Source organism: Cnephaeus nilssonii (genome assembly GCF_951640355.1).
Source record: "Cnephaeus nilssonii genome assembly, chromosome: 20".
In the NCBI taxonomy this organism is placed as follows: domain Eukaryota; kingdom Metazoa; phylum Chordata; class Mammalia; order Chiroptera; family Vespertilionidae; genus Cnephaeus; species Cnephaeus nilssonii.
The window spans coordinates 12,875,316-12,902,479 of record NC_137091.1 but is presented as its reverse complement, the minus strand read 5'-3'; the positions used below and the strand labels follow the sequence as shown (position 1 = coordinate 12,902,479).

The 27,164-nt window shown below is 38.7% G+C and overlaps 1 protein-coding gene across 1 annotated transcript in view; it reads left to right on the top strand.

The window, feature by feature from the left end:
- The window catches only part of SNTB2 (syntrophin beta 2), an 82,497-nt gene that overhangs the window by 15,067 nt on the left and 40,266 nt on the right, over nucleotides 1-27,164 (top strand). The window contains exon 2 of the mRNA XM_079799962.1: nucleotides 23,305-23,518. Coding sequence (XP_079656088.1) covers nucleotides 23,305-23,518 — 214 coding nt within the window. The remainder of the gene's footprint in view (nucleotides 1-23,304; nucleotides 23,519-27,164) is intronic.

Here is a 27,164-nt window from a genome sequence, read left to right as displayed (position 1 = left end):
TAAATTGTTAACTGTTTTCATGGAAATAAGAGCAGTCTACCTTTTAGAAAATTACTAGTAATCTATACTTTATTTTAGAGTACTAAGAGTAAATATTCTGTATTAGTCTCTTCAAAGATTATCAATTATATACTAGAATAAAATTGCACTTATCTTTACAATGAACATAAAGTAAAAGTAATTGAAAAAAATTAAGCTAGCTCTGGGAAAATCTGCAGGAAAACAACAAAAAAACTGAAGTGAATTTCTGAAAATCAGTGTTCACCACAGATTTTTAATATTGATCTTTGTCTACTTACAGTGTCATAGAGTTGATTTTTATATTTGTTAATTTCATTTTAGAATACAGAATAATGACAGTACTCACAATATTAGTATTAATCATTTATACTGGAAAATAAAGAAATGAAATCATTTTAAATGTTGCAATATGGTTTTTAGCAGCCAGGTCTGGTAGATAGTATCAGACAGCCGTACTTGTATGTATATTTCACATACTTTTTTTTTTTTTTTTACATACTTTGACAATGAAAATGTTTTGTAGTGTGGTGAGGGCCTGGTAGGAAGAGGGCGGGGCTAGTTGGAGGTAGGCAAAAGCTGGGGGAGAAATTGAGGACATCTGCAATAGTGTCAACAATTAAAATTTTAAATTTAAAAAAAAAAAGAATGTTTTTCCTCTTCTCTCTAAAGAGATTGTGGTTGAGAGAAAGAAAATCTAGTTTCCTCATATTACTCTATCACCTACAGGTTTACTCCCACTATTCTCTTTTTATTTCTCATATTTCCTCTTACATCCTCTGTGCTTGGGCCTCACTCAAAAGAAGTCTTTAGGCTCCTTAAGGCATCTCTAACCCTCAGAATGCAGTTACAGAAACTACCTGAGTCTTCTGGTACCAAAAATGCTTTGGTTCCCAACTGAAGCATGAAAGGACAAGATACTTGGGGAAAAATACAGCAAAGCATTTCTGACGGCCATTAGCTGTTAATGTGACCTGGGAAAAAAATAATTTCAGCATTACAAGCCTTACATTTCTTATCTATTAGAAATAAGGTGCCTTCCAGTTCTCATATTTTATAATTATAAATATGAGATAATGAGAGAATGAAGAATTATAGTTAATATAAATTGACTATATACAAATACATGGATTGTCAGAGAATTGGAATATAATCAAGTTACTTGTAATACTAATATTATTTTACATATACTTGAATCTTTCTTTGATCATTCCTATGGAACCTCAGGATTTGTAATACCTTATCGTGAACATTACTTTTGTGCTAGAGATGCACAAAGTGCCAGAGAAGAGATTTTATATTATAGATTTGCAGATAAATCAGCTTTTGCTCTCCCGCCTTTCATTATAACAAGTAACTAATCTCCTTGAGGCCGACAAAGGCAGCTCTTTAAATGAACTTTTTCTTCAAACAGAAAAAGATCACTTAGAGAAGAGAGAAATATTGAGCCATCTCAATTGCAGTTAATTTTGTCACTGATTATTGTGTACCTTGAGGTTTCTTCATTGCTTTTTAGTGAATGAGGACAATGAATATTGCAAAGAAATGTCAAAGTATAGGACTTAGATACCAAATAATCTCTTGTTCTTTGCCCTTTCTAGAGTGGAAAAGCAGGAGAAATGTGGAAATTGTTTGCATAAATATTTATCTGTGTTGGCTATTGTTAAGCAATTTACTTGGTGATTTAAGAATTTAAATGCTAGGAGTATTTTGACAAGGTCGGGAATCAATTTCTTTTGCAAAGAAGTTAATATTTATCTTGTTTAGCATTAGCATACTGCCATGAAATTATTATTTTTTTAAATACATTTTTACTAGAGGCCCAGTGCATGAAAATTCATGCACTGGAAGGGGGGGTCTCTCAGCCCGGCCTGCCCCCTCTCACAGTCCAGGAGCCCTCAGGGGCAGGAAGCAACCCGGCAATCGGGGAAAGCGACACCCCCATCACACCTCTGCTGCTGCCACTGCCGGCAGCGCAAGCCTCAGCAAGCCCTGGTTAACTGAGCCTCAGGCGGCCCTGGGCGGCTGGGGGGCTGAGGGGACTGGGGGACTCCAGAGGCAGGTTTACCTGCTGCCCCGGTGGCACTGAAGTGACTGGGTGCTGCCATCTTGTGGCTGTGGGCGCTGCCATCTTTGAGAGCGTGGCGGTCAATTAGCATATCCCCTCATTGGCTGTGGGCGTCCCCATCTTTGAGGGTGTGGCGGTCAGTTAGCATATTCCCTCCTCATTGGCTGTGGGCACCACCATCTTTTGCGATGGCATGAGGGTCAATTAGCATATTCCCTCTTTATTAGATAGGACTAGTTAAGCCCTAGAACATTTCCATTACCCTCAGAAGGTTCCCTCATTGCCCTTTTCTGTCAATTCCTTTCCCCCACCCTTACTTTCCTGATTTCGTTCACCATAAATTGGTTTTGTCTGTTCTTGAAATTTATAGGAATGGAGTCATATAGTAGGCACTCTTTTGTATAAGGCTTCTTTTCCTTAACATGTTTTTGAGATTCTTGGTTGTTACATGTAGCATTAGTTGATTCTTTTTTTTTTAAAAGAAAAATATTACTCTTTTTTTTTAACCCTCACCCAAGGGTATGTTTTTTTTGGTTTTTTGGTGTGTTTTTTAAATATATTTTATTGATTTTTTACAGAGAGGAAAGGAGAGTGATAGAGTTAGAAACATTGATGAGAGAGAAACATCGATCAGCTGCCTCCTGCACACCCCCTACTGGGGATGTGCCCGCAACCAAGGTACATGCCCTTGACCAGAATCAAACCTGGGACCCTCCAGTCCACAGGCCAACGCTCTATCCACTGAGCCAAACCGCTTAGAGCCCAAGGGTATGTTTTTATTGGTTTTTAGAGAGAGAGAAAGGAAGAGGGGGAGAGAGAGAAACATTGATCAGTTGCCTCTCATCTCCCTCACGCACCCCAACATATTTAAAGAAACTTAATACTACTACTTTAAAAAATGGATTGATTATAATACCTGACATTTATTGAGCATTTACAGTGTTCTAGACACTATTCCAAGTGCTTTACATCTTATTAATTCTCATAACAGCCTTGTGAAGGTGGAACTGTTGTTTTCCCATTTAAGGATAAGTAACTTGAGGTATTGAGATTTGCCCAACGTCCAAAGTCCAATAAGTGGAGGTCTAATAGGAACCCTACACTCTAACTACTATGCTAGCTATGATTAGAATTCATCCCAAATGTTACTGATTCTGAGTTAGCGACATAACTAGGAAAATGTGTAACATTAGGGGACAGAACATTAAAAGTTTAGCATGATAGTAGATGCACTGCAAAATTTTGGAATTTGTAATTTCCTCATTTTTGGTAAGTGTGACATCTTCATTTTTCACAAAATTGTCAAGTACTTTTAAAAATTTAATCAGCTCTAGTCGGTTTGGGTCAATGGATAGAGCATCAGCTCTCGGGTCTCAGGTTCGATTCTGGTCAAGGGCGTGTACTTCAGTTGCAGGCTCGATCCCTAGTCCTGGTCGGGGCCCATGCAGGAGGCAACCAATCGATGTGTCTTTCTCACATCGCTGTTTCTGTCTCTCCCTCTTCCCATCCACACTCTCTAAAAATCAATGGAAAAATATCCTCAGGTGAGAATTAACCCCTGAAAATAATTCAATCAATAGGGAAGTGTATAAAATTAAATAAAAAGAAAAAAAATTAAATAGAGTTCCCTTTTCCCTGGATATTGTTCTGTTTGTACAATTTCTTTTACTTTGGATAATTTTATAGGATAAGGGAATGTATTATTGTAGGCTTATAGATGTACATACCTGATATATTCTAATGGTGGTAGGTATAGGAGAGCATCCTGTGTTTTCACAGTAGTCATTTAGAGAGATTTTACAGAGCCCTCTCATCTACTATGTTATATACTTATATAATATGACAATGTTTACAGAGTACCCAATTCCTTTTGTGATTAAAAAAACAACAAGGATAAAAATTGTTTTAAAGCAATGAAATAAAAGAAAGAAATCTTATACTCATTGGCCTGAGGCTTAGGGGAATATTCTAGGATACTTTGGAGGGAAACTTTGTTTCCCTTAAATTCTTAAACACTTTTGTTTCCTTAAGTACATACCCAGTTGTTTGGTGTGTGTATATTTATTTTAAGGTTGTTTAATTATCCATTTCAAATGTAAAGATCCTAATACTATTTAATCATTCTTTAGCTACTCTTCAATAGAAACTTGAAATGTAAAAGAAACAGTTGAATTGAAAAAGATTTTCTATATGGTTTTTATTGTGGTTTGTTTGTTTTACTTGTATTTGTAGATTAAGGCTAAGGCCAAATTTGAGATAACCTGTGCATATATCTTTGGAGTGCACAGAGACAGCCCATTTTACCTGACTATATGTTATCACGGGAGGTCAGGAGCCCTGTAATACACATCTTATACTAACCTGCTCACAACTGAAGGGATGTTTTTGATGTGTGAGTGAGATCCTTTCTTTACTCAAAAGTTATCTTTAGCCCTGGCCCGTGTCCTCAGTGGTTAGAGTGTTGGCCTTTTACTTTGGATAATTTTATAGGGTAAGGGAATATATTATTATAGACCAAAGGGTCTCGGATTTGATTCCCGGTCAAGGGCATGTACCTGGGTTGCAGGTTTGGTCCCACCTGGGTCGGGTTACATGTGGGAAGCAACCAATTGATGTGTCTCACATCAGTGTGTTTCTCTCTCTCTCTCTCTCTCTCTCTCTCTCTCTCTCTCTCTCTCTCTCTCTCTCTCCCCCCCCCTCCTCTCCCTCTCCCTCTCCCTCTCCCTCTCTCCTTCTCTTCCCCTCTCTCCCACTCTCCCTCTCTCTCTCCTCCTCCCTTCCACTCTGTCTAAAAGTCAATGGAAAAAATATCCTTGGGTGAGGCTAACAACATCAAAAAAAGATAAATAAAAGTTATCTTTAAAAATAGAAATAAATAAAAGTATACGTGTATCTATTATGAAGTTTTTGACCTGTGTTTTAGTAGTGATCTCAAGCTCTGCTTTAAGGGAAAAGTCTTTTATAGTTTTTAAGGTACTTGTTTCCTTTTGTAGACTTAACCTTGGTAGCTCCTTAAGGAGAAATAATCCATAACAGCCAATACTATCTTTTCCAGTGTCTGATAACACTTCATTGAATATCAACGACCTTTCAACAGCAGATCACTGCTTTTCACCTTGAATCCTACACTCTATCTAGCCTTTGCTAACTTCCAGTACTTACATTTCTCTCAATGTTTCATGTTCCTCCTTGCCTCTGTGCTGTAACCCCATCCAGACTCGCTCATTTCCACCTTGTCTGCTTGTCTTTTTTTGTTGTTGTTGGGGGGGAGGGAAGGGGGTTTTTATATATTTTATTTAGTTTACTTGCATGCACCAAGTTCTCAATACTACACTTTCAAGAAAAGGGAGATGATTGGTTGAGGTGGTGAGGCACGATGTATTCAAGAAAAGACGACATGGGTTTTCAGCCAAGGCTTTGCCACAGACTGACTGTGACTTAGAAGAAGTTTTCTAATTTCTTTGAGCCTCATTTATCTTAGAGTTTCAGTTTAACATTTTTAAAAATGAGAAGGTTGTACTGAATTATCACTAAGGTCTCCTCTAGCTCTAAAATTCTATACATTACCTATTTTTAGATTAGTGTTTGCACAAAGGACACTCTGGATGGGTTTGTGTGGTGGGGCAGGGAGAGATAGAACATAATACACTTGAAATTAATAGCTATTTGTTTAACCTTCTCTAAATATTGTCATTTACTTAGGCTCTCTTGAGTGTGGCTCTGTAATTCATGTGTACTAACTACACTGGCGAATCTTTCTCCTTTCCTAGAATTATCTCCAGGAGAGAAAGGGGGATTTAGCATGCATGAAGATAAATATAATCTCAAGATAAGCACTCTTACTGATTATAGGAAGCTAATATTAACACAAATTGGCCATCAATCTCAAGGACAAACTTTCACATATCCAAAGCTGCTTTATAATATTGCCTTAATATATTTTGACCAGAATATTTGTCATGGAATTTTTGAATTAACTGTAGATACCTGTAGAATGACAATGTACTTTGGTTTTGTCATTATTCCAACACCTCAAATTACTCTTGCTCATTAGGAATGAAGTAAAAGTGGGTGGGGGAAATGAGAAGACAGTGGTCAAAGAATACAAACTTCTAGTTGTAAGATGAATAAGTTCTGGGGATTTAATATTCAGCATGGTAACTGTAGTTAACAACACTACAGAATACACTTGGAAGTTGCTAAGAGAGGAGATCTTAAATGTTCTCATCACAGACAAAAAATTGTAATTGTGTGAGGTGATGGATGTGTTAACTAACAACCTTATTGTGGTGATCATATTTGAGTCATCTGCATCATTTTGTGGGATGTTTACCAATTTGGATTTGTCTCTTATTCTGTTGAGATTGTAAATATCCTGTTACTCTTTAAATTTTTCACTAATTTTAGCATTCCTCAGTGGGATTCACCTACAACAATTATTACTGTAGTGTTCTAATGATTATTTCCTATTTCTCTCATTCCTTTGACATTTATTAATTGGAATTCTTATGTAAGAGCTGTCCCTTCTCCCCCATTTATTTGTTTAATTACTTATTTATGTCAGTATGGCCTCATGGATATTTACTTGTTTTTTAGGTTATAATTTCATTACACTGTTATTTATATTGATGTTCAAATTGTTCCACTTTTAATTTTATGACATTTTAATTTAAAAAATTAATAAGCCCTGGTCAGGTGGCTCATTTGGCTGGATTGTCGTCCCATACACACACCAAAAGGTTGCAGGTTTGATTCCCGGTCAGGGCACATACCCAGGTTGGGAATTTTGATCCCCAGTTGGGGGCACTTATGGGAGACCCGATTGATGTTGCTCTCTCACATTGATGTTTCTCTCTTTCTCTAAAATCAATAAAAACATATCCTCAAGTGAGGATTAAAAAATTAATAAAACAAATTATCAGTGAATACAGTTACTTGAGGTGGGTTGAGCAATGTATTTCACAATAGCTTAGCATTCAGTAGTTGATTTCTATGAATTGACAATTCTCATCCACTACTGAACTCCTTAGTCATGTGTTATATAAGAATGAGGAGGGAAAGAACACGAACCCATCTTTGTTTTTTCTCCTCTTCCTGAACCCAGTTAATTCTGTCAGTTTGGTCAGAAAATCCCTAATGACAACAAAAGCTTGGCAGTTACTAAGAGCAGTTCTTTTGTACAATTTTAAAAAAATTGCAAAGTGTTTAAAGATATGGAAACTTGATGGCATTCTCATTCCCCAGTGGTGACTCTGTGACTGGGTGTTCAGGATGGAGTGCTTGCTGACCCCTAGAACAGCTATTGTGCTTGGTTAATATTGTGTTTCCGTCTGTAGTTTATCATTTGGGGTGCTGATCCAAAATAAACCATCCGGTGTATCCAGCCAGTCCAGGACATACCCACTTAGCAACAAAAATATGGCTAAGGATTTCCTTGTGCTTAAACTACTAGTCTTAGGTTTGGGGTTTTATTTATTTTTATGTTTAGGGGTTTTTGTTGTTTTTTTGTCTAGTGAAAAACATTACTTTTAGTATTTTTTTAGTTTTTTCATTTTGTTTACTATTGTTATATCCAGTTATGTGTAACATTTTATTTATACTTCTTGCAACATTTATCACATTTTGCCTTTTGTAATTTTTACTTTATAAATTGGTCTTTTTTTGCGGGGTGCATATCTTCCTTTTTCTTCTTTTTAAGTATATTTTTATTGATTTCAGAGAGAAAGGGAGAGGGAGAGATAAATAGAAACATCAATGATGAGAGAGAATCATCAATCAGCTGCCTCCTGCACACCCCCTACTGGGGATTGAGCCTGCAACCAGGGCATGTGCACTGACCGGGAATCAAATCGGACTTCCTTCCGGGAATCAAATCAACTACTGAGCCACACCGGCCGGGCTTCCTTTTCCTTCTTAACTGGACAACTTGAGGACAAAATCTGTATACCAAACATTTTAAATATCCATATACTTTACACACAGGAGAGAGTTCTTTGTTGCTGAAAAGGGGGACATATGGTTTTTAAGAGTAAAAAAATTGTTTCCTATCACTTATGTTAGGAATAGATAAAAGCCTACCCACTGGGTTGGTGAGGCAAGAATTTTCTGTACTTACAGAAGAATGTTCTAATCCATGATTAACTCCTCATAATGAGATTAAATGTTTATGTCACTATAAGAACAAACTGCTCATATTTAAGCCATGTGTTTAAGTTGATAATAGTTTAAGAATTATTTTTAAATTACAGATTGTTCTGATAGCAAATTTAGCTGAGAAAGAACAACAAAGATCCTACGTATGTAATTTATGTGATAATCTTCAGTATATGGAGAGAGTGACCATCTCCCACTCAGTCAAAAGGCAAACATAATGGTGTTGAACAAGGACCCTTTATCCAAATATTTGCAAAAACTCTTAATCTAGAACTATTATCAACATTTAAAAATTTTTTTTAGGGAGGGAGAGAGGGAGGGAGAGAGAGAGAGAGAGAGAGAGAGAGAGAGAGAGAGAGAGAGGAGAGAGAGAGAGAGAAGAGAGAGAATTGTTGTTCCACTTATTTATGCATTCATTGGTTGATTCTTGTATGTGCTGTGACCAGGCATCAAACCTGCAACCTTGGTGTATTGGGAGGACTCTGTAACCAACTGAGCTACCCTGCCAGGGCCTATTAACATTTTTAACTGGAATTTATTACCCATGCCATAAATATTTCTCATGATTTCACCAGGACAGGGAAATTAAGATTACAAAAATATATCTATATTTGTGACAGAAGTTTTCATAATTCATCTAACCAATATTTACAGTGTATCTTCTGTGTGTTAGTGATCCCTGCTATGAACACTTTATCAATGTACTTCCAAATTTGGACTAATGTATAAAATTTATTTGTGCTATAGCTAAGTATGCATATGGAGTCATGTGGATTGGGGCACAACTTGCTGTCAAGGTTTAGAAGCAAGTATAATGTCAAGCCAGCCACAGAAAGATTGTGTATGTACTAGTACTTGACAAACACATGGATTTTGCCTCATGAACGTGCAAGAGAATGGATGTAGGGCCTTAAGTAGCCCTGCACAAACTGCAACACAGTTCTGAAGAGGGACTAAAAAAGTGAAAGAACCTTGGGTAGATAAACATGATAGAAGTGATGGTTGTAATTATCATTGACGTGTATGGTGTCTTGAGTTTTAATTCCTTTACTGTAACTTGATCATGTAGGAAAGACTGGCAAAACAGAAATGGTGACATATGACACGTGCCATCATCGTGATTTGTGGAGTGTTGCAAGAATATAAATGAGGACGGCTAAGTGCTGTCAAAGTTGGTCTTTTAGTGACAGGGAAGACAAAACAATTATCTTGCTGTCTTCCTGGAGATATTTTAACTACCATCTCCATATTCTTCCATGTTGCGTAATAATTGCATTCTGTAGATCGTTTATGTTCAGTGCTTACTATCTTTCAGGCTCTCTTAAGCCGTTTACTTTGTTTTTTAAAATATATTTTCGTTGATTTTAGAGACAGGAAGGATTAGGGTTATAGAGAGAAACATCGATGAGAGAGCAACATCAATGAGAGAGAAACATCGGCTGCCCCTCACACATCCCCACTGGGGATTGAGCCAGCAACCCTGGCATGTACCCTGACCAGGAATCAAACCATGACCTCCTGGTTCATGGAGTCGACGCTCAAGCACTGAACCACACCAATCGGGCTTCAGCACTTATTAAATAGTGACTTTCCCCCACTGTCATATTGTTTCTGCTATTGAATCTATTTCTGAAATTACTTTTTAAAATATTTTTTATTGATTTCAGAGATGAAGGGGGAGAAAGAGAGAAAGTGAGAAAGAGAGATCAATGATGAGAGAGAATCATTGATCGGCTGCTTCCTGCACGCCCCACACTGGGGAACGAGCCTGCAAACTCGGGCATGTACCCTGATCAGTAATGAAACCGTGACTTTCTGGTTCATAGGTCGATGCTCAACCACTGAGCCACTCTAGCTGGGCTAATCCATTTTTCTTTATTATTTGATGGCATATATTTTAAAATTAAGTTTAATACTACTTATTATAGAATACTAGAGGCCTGGTGCACGAATTCATGCACAGGTAGGGTCCCTTGGGGTGGCCTGCAGGGATGGGGCCCCAGCTTGTGCCTCTAGCCTCGGAGCCCCGCAGCCCTGCCTGGCACCCTGCCTTGGCCTGGTGCCGCCCCCTCACCTGCTCCACCATCCCACCTGCAGGGCGATCGATTGGGGCCGGGACCCCTGCCCGGCTCCCTCAACACCCAGAGTTGTGCGGCGACTCAACCCCCTGCCGCCACCGTTGGTTGCGATCGGGCCCTTGCTCACACCTGCCTTGGCCTGGCACACCCACTCACCTGCTCCACCATCCTGCCGCGGTCCCACTCTCATCGCGGCCCATTGGGGCCAGCAGCACCTTCACTGCCACCTGGTGCCCGCGCCCAGCACCCGCCATGTTCCACGCCGCCCCTTGGTGCATGTCATAACGAGCGGTCGGACTCCCGGTCAAACTCCCAGTTGAACAATTTGTATATTAGGCTTTTATTATATACTAGAGGCCCGGTGCACAAATTTGTGCACGGGTGGGTTACCTTGGAGTGGCCTGCGGAGATCAGGGCCTCAGCTCACACCCCCAGCCTTGGAGCCCCAGTTAACCCCCCAGCCTTGAAGCCCTGCAGCCCTGCCTGGCACCCCTCCTTGGCCTGGCGCAGCCCCCTCACCTGCTCCACCATCCCATCTGTGGAGCAATCAATTGGGGCTGGGCTCCCTCAGCGCCTGGGAGCCGGGTGGCAGCCTCGTCCCCTGCTGCTGCCAGCGCCGTGCCACCGACGCCTGCCATATTTCACACCACACCCTGGTGGTCAGTGCACATCATAGTGAGCAGTCGAACTCCCGGTCAAACGACTGCCCAAGGGGACAATTTGCATATTAGGCTTTTATTATATAGGAGGATATGCTTATTATTCAAAAGTTCAAACATTATAGAAAGTTAACTTCAAAAATAGAAGTCCCAATACAAATATAACCATTATGAGCAATTGTCATATTTTCTTGAGCATTTTATGAATATACTAACTATATATAATTTTTAAAATATAACTGAGAACTTTTATAATTTGGCAACTCTGATACCCTTAGTTTCATCATTATTAGTCCTTTTATGATGATTTTTAAAATCTGGTAGGGTTTTTCCACCCAAAAAATTAGTCTTTAATATTTCAGCAGAGACAAAGAAGCAATATAAATTATTCCTAGACAGCCTGTTTCTTGTGCACATTGCCTTTCTCATTGCCTCTGCTGTAGTGAAAATGAAATTAAAGTCTTGTCTTTCTATTTTTTCTCTTCCTATAAGTGGTCAAGACCTTTCTACTGTTGTCAACAGTCTTCTCTGCTTTGTGTTTTGAAGTGAGCAGAAGGAACATTGTTTCATATTAAGCAATACTTCTTTTTAGGGGAGAGAGAAATACTAGGAAATGGAATTGACTCATAAAAGTAAATATGGCATAGAAAATATAAACCTCAACACCAAAAGGAAAAGAAAACTATGTAATTCAAAGTAATTTTTCAGATGCAGCATCTCCCACTTTTGGTATTAGTTCAATAAAGGCTTATAAATACACATATTTAAGGTACAGCAATTTTCACAGGGAAATTTGCTGGTAGTTGTGTTCCTTATAAAAACACTTAAAAATGCAAACCTACGATGTTTAAAACTTTTTGCAAAAACTTTTTAAATAAAGAAGTTGAAAATCTTGCATATTCTTTAGCAGTTTGAGGAAACATTCCAAAGAGAAACACTTTTTAAATTCATTTTTTAAATATTTACTTTATAAATGACCCATAACTGGTTTTACCATATAAGATTAGTATTTAAAGAAGATTACCAAAGAGAAATTATATAGTAAACAGTCCCAAGACTGAAATTGTTTCAATCGAGCTTGTTCTATTTTTATATATATAAAAGTGTAAAAACTAATATTTGTATAAAAGTAATAGATACCTGTGTTAGAATTTGATTGAGGCCTAAAACATCTTTTTTGCCAGTTTACATAAATTTATTGTAAAAAGCCATAATTTTAAAATAGTAAAATTTTAACTGCTGGGGACAAATTTTGGAACTACCTAATTTCTAGCATATTTAGACCTGTTCCACTGTAGCTCAGAGGCTTAAAAGGAAACTTGAGTTCTCCTTGTCATCCTAATAGTAATTTGAGATCCTCAAAAAGGATATATATCTCCCACTTTTATTGACTTGGACGAGCCTTAGATTGAAATGGAGAAGGAATGATGGGTAATAAAATGAATTGAAAATCCCAAAACCAACACAAATCACAGCTGTTTTGTCTTGTTTTTTTAAACCCCAAAATGTTGAAATCATATCTATAAAAACATGTACTGCTTCTGAGGACATGCTTTGTTTTCTTGCTGGCGATTTGTTTTCCTCCTGATGACTGGCAAGAAGAAAGGAGCTAACTTCACAGAGTTAAATGATGAGGCAATAATAGGAAATTAAGTATGACTTTGGAAATGCTGGTACAGCAAATTCAGAGAATTATAACTCAACATTTTTGTTAGATCTGAGGTGCTGATGATTCTCCTGTAACTCCTCACTGTTATAACCTCACAAATCACTCCTCCCATGTCTTCAGACAAAAAAAGAAAAGAAAAATGTATAAAGAGACAAGGATTTCCTGGTTTTAAAGAAAAGATAATAATAATATCCTGCATTTGTTGAGGCAGGAGATCAAGATTGGGTGGGCTTATATACATATCACTTTTCACCCATTAAAGTAGCAAAGATGGTTTTAAATAAGATTATTTGATGTCGGCAAGTGTACTGACATGGACATGCTCATACACTGCTGGTGGGAACATAAAATGGCACAGTCCTTTTAAGAATTTGCAGTATTTATCATGACCCATAAATATTCCTTGGACCCAGTAGTTTCTCACCAAAAATAAAAAATAAAAGTTCATTAGTATATTACTTAAAGTAAGTGCCCAATAATTAGGGGGTGCCTAAATAAATAATAGTAAACACATAATAGAATGCTGTCTAGATTTTTTTAAATAACTAGAGGCTCAGTGCACGAAATTCATGCACTCAGCCCAGCCTGCACCCTCTCGCAGTCCGGGACCCCTCGCTCCTTACTGCCCGCCTACTCGCTGCTCCTTACTGTTTGGCTTGCTGCTCCTTAGTGCTGCTGCAGAGATGGGAGAGGCTCCCGCCACTGCTGCTGCACTCACCAGTTGTGAGCCCTGTGGGAGCGCACTGACCACCAGGGGGCAGCTCCTGTGCTGAGCGTCTGCCCTCTGGTGGTCACTGTGCAGCATAGTGATTGGTCATTCTGGTCATTCCGCCTTAACGGTCGCTTTGGCTTTTATTATATAGATGCTTATGATGAGTTTGTGTAACATGGAAAGATTTATGTTACTAAAGAAAGGACTAGCCCTAGCTGGTTTTGCTCAATGGATAGAGTGTCGGCCTGCGGACTGAAGGGTCCCAGGTTCGATTCCAGTCAAGGGGACATGCCCGGGTTGCAGGCTCAGTCCCCATTAGGGGGCATGCAGGGGGCAGCCGATAATGATTCTCTCATCATTGATGTTTCTATCTATATCTTCTTCCTTCATCTCTCTGAAATCAATAAAAATATTTAAAAAAGAAAGAAAGGACTAAAAAGTCTGGAAGGAAATGTGGTGGAATTGGGAATTTTTATATTTATCTTCATTTTCTTTTCAGTATTTGTCAGTTTAATTATCTGAGAGAAAAAGATGAGGCCAACAGAAGGTAAAATGGTAGTTGTCGGGGTCAAGGGAGTTATTATTTAATGGGTACAGAGTTTCAGTTTGGGAAGATGAAAAAGTTCTGGAGATGGATGGTGATGATGGTTGCACAACAATGTGAATATATTTGTTGTGATGCCACTGAACTGTACACATAAAAATTGGTTAAAATGGTAAATTTTGTTATGTCTATTTTACCGTAATTACTACAGCAACAAAGGCCATTACAATGGTTTGGATAATCCAAAAGCACATTGGCAGTGGGAATTGAGGAAAGTAAGATTAGAGAAAAATTTCAAAGGGGGGATGGGATGGTTTGGCACTTGCCTGGATGTGGGGACTAGGAAGAGAGAGGAGTCTGCAAAGGGTTCTGGAAGTGGTTCCCAAAGCTTGACTGGGCATGAGAATCAACATTCCAAGGAACTTTTAATAAAATACAGATTATTGGGCTAGGTGGCTAGAAAGATGCTAATGCTGATGATAATGCACAGGAGGAGATTAAAAATAATGAAGATTAATTTACCTTTGGATATGTTGAGTTTGAAGGTAAGGTCAGCACCCAGGAGTAAAGAATTGGGGCCAACAAGAAATATTGGTTCTAGAGATCTATGTTCAATCTGGAGATCTAGCATTGAAAATTGCTAGGGAGGATAAAATGAGAGGAAAGTGCTAAAATCAGAGCCTTGGGGAACAACTACATTGTAGGGATCAGAGGAGAAGACGGCATCCTTCCTGTATAATAAAAGCCTAATATGCTAAGTGTCTGACCATTCGTTTGACTGTTCAACCAGTCGCTATGACACACACTGACCACCAGGGGGCAGACGCTCTGACCAATAGGTTAGGTTGCTCCTGGGGTCCGGGCTCTCAGGACTGGGCGAGACAGCTGGACATGCCCTGGAACCCTCCCACAGTCCCTCCCCGGCTGATTGGCCTGGATCAGGACTGGGTGAGAGGGGCCGGACACACCCTGGAGCCAACCTCATGCCTCTAAAATATTTCTACTAATTAATTTCCTTTCAATGTGCACAAATTCATGCACTGTCCCTCTAGTTAGAAAATAATGGCCACAAAGGAGGAATAAAAAACAGTTGATAGAGTGCATTGTCAGGTATTGGAATGGTCAACAGGAAGGATTGAGCCCTGGCCAGGTGGCTCGGTTGGTTGGAGCATCATTCTGTACACCAAGAGGCTTCAGGTTCAATCCTGGTTGGGGCTCATATGGGAGGCAACTGATCGATGTTTCTCTCTCACATCAATGTTCCTCCCTCCCTCCCTCCCTCTGTCTTAAAAAGATCACTAAGCATATCCTCAGGTTAGGATTAAAAATACATACATACATAAGGATTGAGAAAGGGCCTTTGGACTGGGTAAGAAAATGTCAGTGACTCTTTAGAATTCAGTTTTATTCAGAAGAGTTAAGGAGCAACAGTAGAAATAGAAACAAAATAGAAACTTTTTCTTTTATAGGAGTGCATTGAAGAGGAAGGAACTAACAGGGTTAGTAAGATCAAAGCAAGGCGTTTTCAGTTTGCATAAACTTGGTAATATTTTAAGCTAGTGTTTCTGTGGAGTACTTGTCTCTCATGGGTCTCCTGTCTCTTTTGCTGTTCCTTCTCCTCTCCCCAGCCCTTTCATAGTGGAATGTACTCTTCCTCATCTATACTCACTCCCTTGGTGATTGTGCTGGAAAGTCTTCCATTGGCCCCTCCAGGTCCACTCCTTCTCTACCTGCTTTCTCTCCCAGGAGGATGACTGCATGGACTATATCAACAAGCTTCCCAGGATGCTGGAGGGAAAGAGGGAGGAGAGTGAAATGGGAGCATTTATCCCCTTCGCTCCCAGTCTGCAGGCTCACTTCAGTCTAGTTGAATTTGACTGAAAGTCACTGCTCCTAACAAGTCAGCCGTCTATGGGACTCTCTCCTTCTGGGTCTGGTAACCACTTCCTCTCCTAGTCTCTTTAGGCCTAGGTGTGGAAACAGGATATCACACTCTATTTCCCCTTGTGGTTTCCCTGAACTCTTGCCCACACCTTTATAAACTGTCCTTTTATTAATCCTGTGCCATTCATTTCCTGCTGGGATCCTGACTGATCTTATCCATTCTCTTGATTTTAAATATCCACTACATACCAACAATTCCCAAATTTATAGTTCCAGCCCAGACCTATCTCCTGAACTGCAGACTCATATATCTGGCTGCCTGCTAGATTTGATTGTCTAATATATATCTTAACGTACTGATCTTTCCTCCTAAACGTGTTGATGGCAACTCTGTTTTTCCAGTTGTTTAGGACAAAAGTCTGAAAATCATCCTCAACTTTTTTCTTACCCCCCTCTTATCCAATCTGTCAGGATATCTGAGTAGCTCTTCTTTTAGTAGAGAATCCACTTCTCACCACCTCCTCTCCTATCGCCCTGGTTCAACTACTTTAACTCTCATCTCTAATAACCTCCCAGTTGATCTTCCGGCTTCTGCCTTAACCTTTTTCACCCTATTTTTCAACATAGTGAAAATGATTAAAATGCTTGTTAGGTCATGTCACTCCACGGTTTAAAACCGCCCAGTGGCTTCCTATTTCAGAATAAAAGCCAAAGTCCTTAGGATACCTAAAAGGCCCTACACCATCTGCCTTCCACACCTTTACCTTTATGACCCCATTTTCTAGTCTTTTCCCCCTATTTACTGCGCTAGTCACAATGGCTTCCCTTACTGCTTTAATAATATTCCCTCTGTCAGGAATGCTTCTCCCACATATCTGCATGGCTAATTCCCCCACCTCCTTTAAGTCTTCCTTCATTCAAATGTTGTCTTTATGAGTCTTACCCTAACCACTTTATTTAGAATTCCCTAGCACTCCTGATCCATCTTCTCTTACTGTCATTCCTTTTCTGCAACATTTAACATCTACTAAATACTATATTATTTGCTTTTTAGAAACTTTTTCATGCAGTAAAGTTGGTTTTCACTTCTTATGGTATACAGTTCTGTGAATTTTAACACATGTATAAATTCTTATGTCTATAGCCACACTCAGAATACAGGATAGTTCCATACTCCAAATAATCATCACATCCTCCTTATCCCTAACCCCTGGCAACTGCTGATCTGTTCATCATATAGTTTGTCTTTTCAATAATGGGATCATGCAGTATGTAACATTTTGACACTGGCTGCTTTTACTCAGCATAATGCCTTTGAGATTTATCCATGTCGCTGAGTATATCGGTAGTTTATTCCTTTTTATTGCCAAGTAGTATTCTATTCTGTGGCTATACTGCAGTTTAACCACTCACCCACTGAAGGAAATTTGGGTTGTTTCCAGTTTCCAGGACACTTATAAAAAGAACTGCTAAAACATTAATGTACAGGCTTTAATGTGAACATAAGTTTTTGTTTCTCTGGAATATAATTTACTTATTAATTACATTCATCTTTTTTTTTTTTTGCATGTTTTGTTCACAGATGTATTAGCTTACGTTTCTAAAACAGTTCTTGGCACATACTAGGAGCTCAACAGATTGGTAAATATGCAATGTTACTTTAAAATGGAAAGGTAGCCCTAGCTGGTTTGGTTCAGTGGATAGAGCATCAGCCTGCAGACTGAAGGGTCCCAGGTTCAATTCCTGGTCCGGGCACATGCCTGGGTTTCGGGCTCGCTCCCCAGTGAAGGGTGTGCAGGAGGCAGCCAATCGATATCTCTCATCATTGATGTTTCTATCTCTCTCCCCCTCCCTTCCTCTCTGAAATCAATAAAAATATATTTTTTTTTTAAAAAAAGGAAAGGTATACAATGGCAGAAAAAAAGGGGGACACATGTAATACTTTCAACAATAAAATTTTTAATAAATAAATAAAATAAAATGGAAAGGTATAGTGAAACCATGATTATTCTGAACACATTCAGAGTTTACATCGGCAAACCCTAGACTGCAGTCTACTCAGACCCCCAGTGGTTGGAGACTTGAGTTGAAAGACACCTGCGGGTTGAGAACATAAAGGACTTTTTTCTGAAAGTATTTCCTCTCTAATGTTTTTAGTGGCCATTTAGCAGATTCCTGATTTGAGAATCTTGGGATGAGGTTAAGGAGAAACCTCTTGGGAGAATACTTTAACAGTGATGTCAACATAACTCATTTGTGAGCAAAATGAAAAGCCAACTTTTCCTCCCTAAGGATAACCTAGAAACAAACTTGCTTGCAAAAGCAGGGGAAATAATTGGCACCATTCTCTCCACATTGTCCAATCCATTTAGTTTCACTTAAACTCACAGTAAAGGTCACTGGATAGGATAAGAAAAAGATAAGTTTAGGGGTAAAGAGGAAAATAATGATTCTGTGAGAGGTTGTGTTCATAAGAGAAGGTGATTGGTTTTCTGGAATATTTCTATTAACAGCCATAGCCTATGTCTGACTATGAAGTATCTTTTGAATAATCTTTTATTTAAGATTATTTACTGCCTAATGGTTCCAAACCAGAATAGCAGTGTACCTTGTTAAAATACATAGGACCCCAACCCCATAAAAAACCTATTCTTTAGAGGATGGAATTCCGTAAGAATCAGTTGGCTCCTGGATCCCATCCAGTGCATTATAGCTTTTGAAGGCTAGCAAGATTTCACTTTAAGGTGGTTCCATGTTTAAAGTTTGAGCAAGGTTTTGGGATAAGTTTTCTTCATTTTTTAAAATGTTTCTTTTGGTATAAATGATATGGACTCATAAAAATTTCAGACTACATGAAGATATACAGAACTACATGAAGAAAACAAGGCAAGCCTATACCTATATCTGAGCACTATTGATATTTTGATGAAAAATTCTTCCAGGTATCTTTTCAGGTAGCTGTAGAGTACACAATATGTTTTTGTTACTCTAAAGAGAAAGGGCTACAATGATGCTTTTAGGATGGGGGACAGCCCCCTTCACTTTTAATAAGAGTGATCAGTACATAGAAGAAAGAAAATTAACTTCTGCACCTAAAACATTGCAGACATCAGTGTTTAATTAAACATTATTAGGATGATCTTTTTCAGGAAAAATGAAATAATTCTGAAATATATTGAGGGTTCTGAGTGCACATGGGAGTATAGGGGGGAATAATTTGTTTATTCATCCAAGTATCCAGTTTAAAGCACTGTGGCAACTTGGAAGGTCTAAGTATAGGACTAAAACAGCACCATTATCTCTCCATCTTCCCATATCTCAGGCAAATTAGAAATAGATGTCTATTCTTAGTTCTTCAGCCATTATAGATGGCCAGGTAGATGGGGGTGGGCATCATTGTCGTCAGCTCAAATGAAACTCGTAGCTCTCTGAAAAAAGCCATGCAATAGGCTGTGTATGTATGTACGTTTTATTTAAATATGTGTGCAGTAATCAGTTCAGTGATACTGTGTGATTGAATGAACTTCCAAGTAGATCATGAAGGACCCTTTCCTAACCACTATAATATTCACGATTAGTCATTTAGAATGTCTTTAAGTTCCCTCAGTTGGTAGCCCAATAGTTGGTATACTGCCTTAAATAGTTCAAAAAGCAAGTCTCTGCCTTTGGCAGTGACTGGAAACTGTAGGAATTTCTGCCAAAGTTCTTGTGATCTAATCCTCTCTTGGAAGTACAAAGCTAAAGCATGCACTGAAATGCCTGAGTCAGCCACTCAAGGGATATACTGGCTGCAACCTGCTCATTTTTCTAGGATGAAAAAATCTCCTTGGTGACCTGCAACAGCTAGCTAGCTTTAACTCTCTACACTTAGAAATACATGTATTATAACTGCATAGAAAGCGCGCACACACACACACGTGCAAACACACATAAACTATATATAAATGTTGGCATAATTGAAAAAGGACCCTTTATGATCTCTTATATCTTCTAGAATTAGGATTAATTTCAGCAGATCTTGTTTAGTAACTTATAAGAAAATACCTTCACCTCTTCTATTGATTACTGTTTAAAAATTTTAACTTCTCCAACTTTCTAATTTAGGGAAGTAAAAGAAAGCCACCTACTATTTATTGAATGTTTAGTATATGCCTGGAATTGTTACTTGTTTAGTGTTAACTCCTATTATATAGATGAGGACCTCAGAACAGGCAAGTGAGGTCACATAGCTCTGAGATGGCAAGCACAGTTAGTATTTGAACCAGGTCTGTATGATCCCAAACACCTCTCTATACCACATCATGCAATAAAATGAACTATAGAATGTTAGCCTTATAAAAAACTATTATCAGTATTATTAAGTAAAAAATACAAGGTGCAGAATAAGCATAATATACTGCCACTATGTGAAATGTGTGTGTATACATATATTCACGTGTATGTGTGTCTGTTGTACATATGCTTAGAACATCTAGTATATCTCTGAAATACCATACAATGGTTGGACCCTGGGAGGGGAACTGGGTTGCTAGAAAGCTAGACTTTTTATTATAAAATCTTTTATACAGTTGAATTTTGTCATATATGTATACATTTGATTATTTTTTAGATTTAGTAGTCTATTTGTTAGTAAAGTTTCATAAGCATAAAGCTTCTAATGCTATAAAATGTTAATGCTAGCTCTTATGATACTGATAAGCGTTGATAATGATCATATCTTTCTAGTTTTCAATTCCCATCATCTACTCTAATGACCTACCACTTTGGAATTTGAAAGGGAGATAAAATACTGATATAACATATAATTGATGTTAGCAGAAGTAATGGTGACTGATTCATCTACGTTCAACTATTTATTTACATTTTTATTGCTATTTAAGATTTTAATAATCTTTGGTTTATCTATTTTTTGAAAAAAGAACATCATGCCTCAAATACAGTAGTTACCAGTCATGACTGAGGTAAAAGAAATCTTATATAATAAAGAGGCAATATGCAAATTGACCCTCATACCCTCACACAAGATGGCCACCCCCATGTGGTCAAAGATGGCTGCCACAAGACAGCTGGCAGGGGAGGGCAGTTGGGGGCGACCAGGCCCACAGAGGAGGGCAGTTAGGGGCGACTGGGCTGGCAGGGGAGGGCAGTTGGGGGCGACTGAGCCAGCAGGGGAGGGCAGTTGGGGGCAACCGGGCCTGCAGGGGAGTTGTTAGGGGGTGATCATGCCAGCGGGGGAGCAGTTAGGGACAATCAGGCAGGCAGGCAGGCAAGGAGTTGGGAGCCAGCAGTCCCAGATTGTAAGAGGGATGTCCAATCGGGCCTAAACCAGCAGTTGGACATCCCCTGAAAGGTCCCAGATTGGAGAGGGTGCAGGCTGGGCTGAGGGACACCCCCCACCCCCAGTGCATGAATTTCATGCACCAGGCCTCTAGTCTCTATATATAAAAGGCTAATATGTGAAGTGTCCGACTGTCCACCCGGTCGCTATGAGGCACACTGATCACCAGGGGGCAGACACTCAACACAGGAGCTGCTGTGACGCACACTGGCCATTTACAGAGAAACGGCACCATGGACCTGGTGCCCAGAAAACAACACTCGGCTTCCCCCAAGCGGGACACAGGCTCCGCCACCACCCCGGAGTGACAGCCCACCAAATCGCAGCCAATGCTGCCGAGACCCCCATGGTGCAAAATGCAGCCCAGCCCAGCCCGGAAATGGTCACTGAGGGCGCCGGGTAATGACGTCCCGGAGCAAAGCGCAGCTTCTTCTCCCTAGCAGTTAGCCTCTTTGGAATTTCTTCAGCCCAGGAACACGACTTGCTTAATAGCCAGGTGCAAACATTTCACACTTTAACCAAATATCTGTGAAGCATTTTCCTGTGCCTCATCTCATTTGATCCTCACAGAAGTCCTGGAGTAGGTAGATAGGAGACTCAGTGGAATCCTGTTTTCTTTTCATTAGCCGGAAAACAGAGATTTAGAAAGCTTAGAAATTTGACCCGACTGAAAAGAAGTAAGAAATGGTGGACCTTGAAAATGACTTCACATTTTCTCACTGCGCAGAATATAGTCAAACACTGCTGCAGTTAAATATTTTACCCTTTCTTCTCCCTGTGTGATCTACAATAATAATCTGCTTCATGTTGATGTTTACTGCTGTGTTGCTGACAATTACCTGAAAGAGAAGTTGGGGTGCTTCACTGGGCTGGAAAAGGTTTAGCTAAATCAGAAAGCAGGTCTAATTAAGCAAGTTTATCTAGATAGATAAAGCTCTCGCTGGCGCCAATCTCACATGTGTGTTTCCATCTGTCATTGTCGATCGTGAATTTGATTGACACTTCTATTATAGAAAAAGGATGAATAGCAATATTAAAATATTTCTTCTAATTAATTTCCTTTCAGTGTGCACGAATTTGTGCCCTGGGCTCAAGTATTTTATATAATTCCTAAAATTGAACTTAAAAGAAAAAAGTTTCCCATCTATTAAAAGCTATATATTGGGGCTACCATTAATGGAAATACCTTACCTTGAATATGCTTATTTTTGTACTTGTTTTTACTTGTTTTCAAAATTGTAATGATCTGTTTACACAGTTGTCTTCCTTAGTAGACTTGTCATTCCTTGAGGGCAGGGTCTATGCCTCATTTGTTCTTGTTTCTCAGGGCCTCTCCTAATGCTTGACACTTAGTAGGTAGCTAAGAATGTTGATTGAATTGAATCAAATTGAACTAGAGGTACTTAGCTTAGTCCAGTGAAGAGAGAGAGAGATCATCTCATCTTCAGATATTTGAACGTATTCTCTCATGTGGAAGAGATTGCTCTATATGGCTTCAGTAAATAGAAAAAACGAGTGAAAGTTTCAAGATGTTTCTATATGTTGACTCATCTAAATGTAGGTGGTGCTATCTCAGGAGCTACTGAATCTATCACCAGGAGATTCATTCATGGCTGGTCAACTCCTGAGACAATTTAAGAATTTAATTATTCATTTGTTTCTTCACTCATTTATTGAAACATTTGCTGAACAGACACTGTTCTAGATAATTGGATGCCAAGATTGAATAAATCATAATCCCTGCCTTGGGGAATTCAACAGGCAGCAGGGGAACAGAAGTTTTAGCAAAGGATTCCAACCCAGGGTTCTAAGAGGATGTTGTTGAAGAGGTGTAATGGTAATACCCTGGAGAGAGGAGACAGAAACTGCTGCTGAGGAGGTGACTCTTGAGTAGAGTTGATCAGGCAGACCAAGGGGGGAAGGAGTGTCCTAAGAAGACAGAACAACACATACATACGCTCAGAAGTTAAAGATTTTAGAATAGAGTAATGCTATTTCATTTGAATTACATGCCCTTAAAGGACCCTCCAATACTAAGATTCTGTATGCTGGCTCTTTAAATTAGTATTTTTGGCTTTGTTTTTTACTTCATGCTAGATATTGCATGAATGTGTGCATTTTAGTTGTCATTTTTTATAGGAAGCAAAAATGCTAACCTCCTTCTTTGATTTTTGTTCATAGTCAAATTCATCCGAGAAGTAACGCCATATATCAAGAAGCCATCATTAGTATCAGACCTGCCATGGGAAGGTGCAGCTCCCCAGTCACCAAGCTTTAGTGGCAGTGAGGACTCTGGTTCTCCAAAACACCAGAACAGCACCAAGGACAGGAAGGTCATTCCTCTCAAAATGTGCTTTGCTGCTAGAAACCTAAGCATGCCGGATCTGGAGAACAGGTGAGCTGTACCTAAGCAGAACATCGTACTTAAAGACATGTTGCAATATCATTTTGCAATAACATGACTGACTAAATTTCACAGAGGGAAACATCAGTCTGAGATAAGAGAATAGTTTTTGGCATTCCATATTTAAATTACTTCATACATATGTGTACAGTACATATATAGAAAATTTTGGGGCAAACAGACAAGAAGCATAATGGTGGATACTCCTGGGAGTGAAATGGGATTGGAAGGAAAGAAGGGACTTCTGGTCTTCGTTTTATACCTTTCTTTTTTCACTATGAGCATTACTTTGTAATTGAAAACATTTTACTAAAGAATTTTTTTAAATGTTTGTTTAGATGTAAATTCCTTATACTGTGGGTGTGTAAAGAGTCAGAGATCTGCATTATAGATCTCACTATCAACTAATTATGTGACCCTGGCAAGTTAGCTTCTCTTGACCTTAGTTTCCTCGTTTGTAAAATAAAAGAGTTGAATTGGATAATTTCTAATGTCCCTCCTAGTTCTATAAACATTTGTTTTCTATGAGTTTGTCTTCATTAACTCCATGAAGTGGTACTGGTAAACCTAGTGTTAGGTTAGGGAATTGGGGGGAGGGGGCGGGCGTGGAGGGGGAGAGATAAACTTGTCCAAAGACATAGTTAAGGTTAAACTTTTTATTATGAGCTTTCACTTTTATGGTCTCCTCCAGTCTGAATGCAGAGCCAGGTACCTGATCAGATGGAATGGGTCATAGAAGATAGCAAGTAGCTGAGTGACTTCTTGGGCATTTTAGACCACAGGGACATTAAAGCTCCTGCTCTATAACATGTGGTATGATATGCCCTAACGGACTGAGCTCTGCAATCAGACAGACCTTGATTTGAATCCCACCTAGGTACCTGCTCAAAGGAAGGGTCTGAGCAAGTCCCTTCACCTCCATAAACTGCCATATCTTCTTCTGTTAAAAAACACACCCAAAAACACAATAATTAACTCATTGTAAAGATTAAATATGAAGCTCTTTATGTAGAGGCAAGCACATAGTAGATTCTTAAAAAAATAGTATCTTTAAAAAGTCTTTAAAATGTCTATACACTTTTAAAATTATATTCTGATATATTTGTATTGTTTTTGTTGCTTTCCTTTTTAAATTTCTTTTTTAAAGTATTTTATTTGTTTATTTCAGAGAGAAAGAGAGAGGGAGAGAGAGATAGAAACATCAATGATGAAAGAGAATTATTGATTGTCTGCCTCCTGCATGCCCCCTACTCGGGATCGAGCCCACAACCCAGTCATGAGCCCTTGGATTGAACCAGGGACCCTTTAAATAAGTCCCTTAATTTCTCTGTCATCCTGTTGGGTTTTTTTTTTTCTGTTTGTAAAATGGACTAATACCTGCTCAACTATATTCTTTAGAACTACTTCAAGGATAAATAAGATAATATCTGTGAAATCAATTGGACCTTTTGACCCTTAAATTTATCTCCACTTGATCAAGGGAAGTGTCATGGCAGGTGACACAGCTGCAACATTTAAAACCATGCAAAAAATTCACAATTTATATAGGAACAGCAAAAATAAGTTTCATCAGGACATCTGTCATCAAGACACTTATCAAACTGCAGCTTTATTTAGCTGACTGTGTTTCTGTTTGAAAATCTTTATCTTCCATAGTCTTTTGTAAAACTCTGAGCAAAAAAATAGGCTTAGATGTTCCCTAATCTGGAAAATACTTTGGAATCTGTTTTTAAGCCGTAGGTAGGCATGTGGTTTCTCATCATCCCATTATTCTTCACTTCCCCCTAATATTTTATTATGAAAATCTTTCAACACGTAGCAAAGTTGAAAGGATTTTATAGTTAGTGCCCATTTTTCCACCACTTAGATTCTACCATTAACATTTTACTCTATGCTTTATCACAGATTGGCCCACCCATCGATCCATCAATTCAGTTTTTATAAAATGCATTTTAGAGTGAATTGCAGACATTAATATATTTTCCTCTAAATACTTAAGCATGCATATAAATAACTAGAGTTCAGTGTTTTTTATAGGTTTCCCCCCCCCCTTTTGGGCCAATATCTACATACAATAAAATGCATAAATCATAAGTTTTGACAAATGCATACAATTATATAACCCAAGCCTATCAAGATATAGAACATTACCATCATCCTGGAAAGTTTTCTTGTGCCCCTTCTCAGTCAATTCTCTCTCCCACTTCCCAAGGCAACTACTGTTCTGATTTTCTAGTATTAGGTTAGTTCTAACTATCCTACAACTTTATGTAAGTGTATTCTTTTGTGATAGAATTCTTTTGCTCTGCATAAGGTTTTTGAGATTCGTCCATCTTGTTGCATGTATCAATAATTCTTTCTCTCTGTTGCTGAGTAGTATTGTGTTGTATGAATGTATCACATTTTATCTTTATTTTTGTATTGATGGATACCTGCGTTATTTCCAGTTTGGAGCTGATATTAATAAAGTTATTGTGAATATTTTTTTTAATCCTCACCTGAGGATATTTTTTGCATTAATTTCTAGAGAGAGTGGAAGGGAGGAAGAAGGGAGAGAGAGAGAGAGACCCTTAGGTCTGTGGGCTGACACTCTAACCACTGAGCAAAACCAGCCAGGGCTATTGTGAATATTTTTCCATAACTCTTTTTGTGGGCATACACTTTCATTTCTCTTGGGTAAATTCTTAGAAGTGGAATTGCTGGGTCAAGGGATAGGTATATGTTTAGTTTTTAAAAAACTGCCAGACTTTTTCCCAAAGTGGTTGTGCCATTTTACATTCTCACCACCAGTGTAGGAGTTTCTGTTGCTTCTCATCCTTGCCAGCATTGGTGATGTCAGTCTTTTCAATATAAACTATTCTGATGGATATGTAGGAATCTCTTTGTGGTTCATCTTTTACCTTCTAAATGAAAAAGGTATTTGACACAAGAGGAAAGCATCCTTTTCTTCTGTTTTACTACTTTTATTTAGTTTCATATTCACTAACCAGAGCTGGAAAAAAAAGTGCTGACCATCAGAATGAGTAAATAAGGAGGAGGAAGTTTATTCTCTTCCTCCACCTTGTGTTCTCAAGACCTCACTAGATGCTTCTGATAGTTATAAACAGTTAATTCTGGAAAGTGAAAGCTAAATAAATAATGATGACGTTCAGGGAGAGAACATGAGCCCATTCCTTAGCAAACAGCCATGTAGGCAGTGTGGAGTTTAGCAAGGACAAGGTGTTCTTAAACACTGCTTTTCGGAAACGTGCATCTGTTTCCCTAGAGTTGGTTCACAATGTCTTGTTCATCTTCACATTGGCTGTTTTCCATGTAAAAGGTAAATTTTGGCTTTATGACACATAAAACAATATGATTATTACTGAATTGAGCACATAAGTTATATCAAAGACTTTACTAAACAGAAGAAATAAGCAGGTTAGACTTATAGAATCCTATGCTTCTGTGTATCTAAATATTGATTTGATTCCTATGATCAGAATGGAATTGCATTTCTCAGGAAATCCTCAGTGGTTTGACTAGAAGCCAAAACTGTTCATACTGTAGCTGTTTCCTCCTCTCTCCTGTGGACCCAAACAATTACTGGCAGACTGCCTCCAAATTTTTGTTAGGAGAGTTTTCATATGAATTTTTCTTT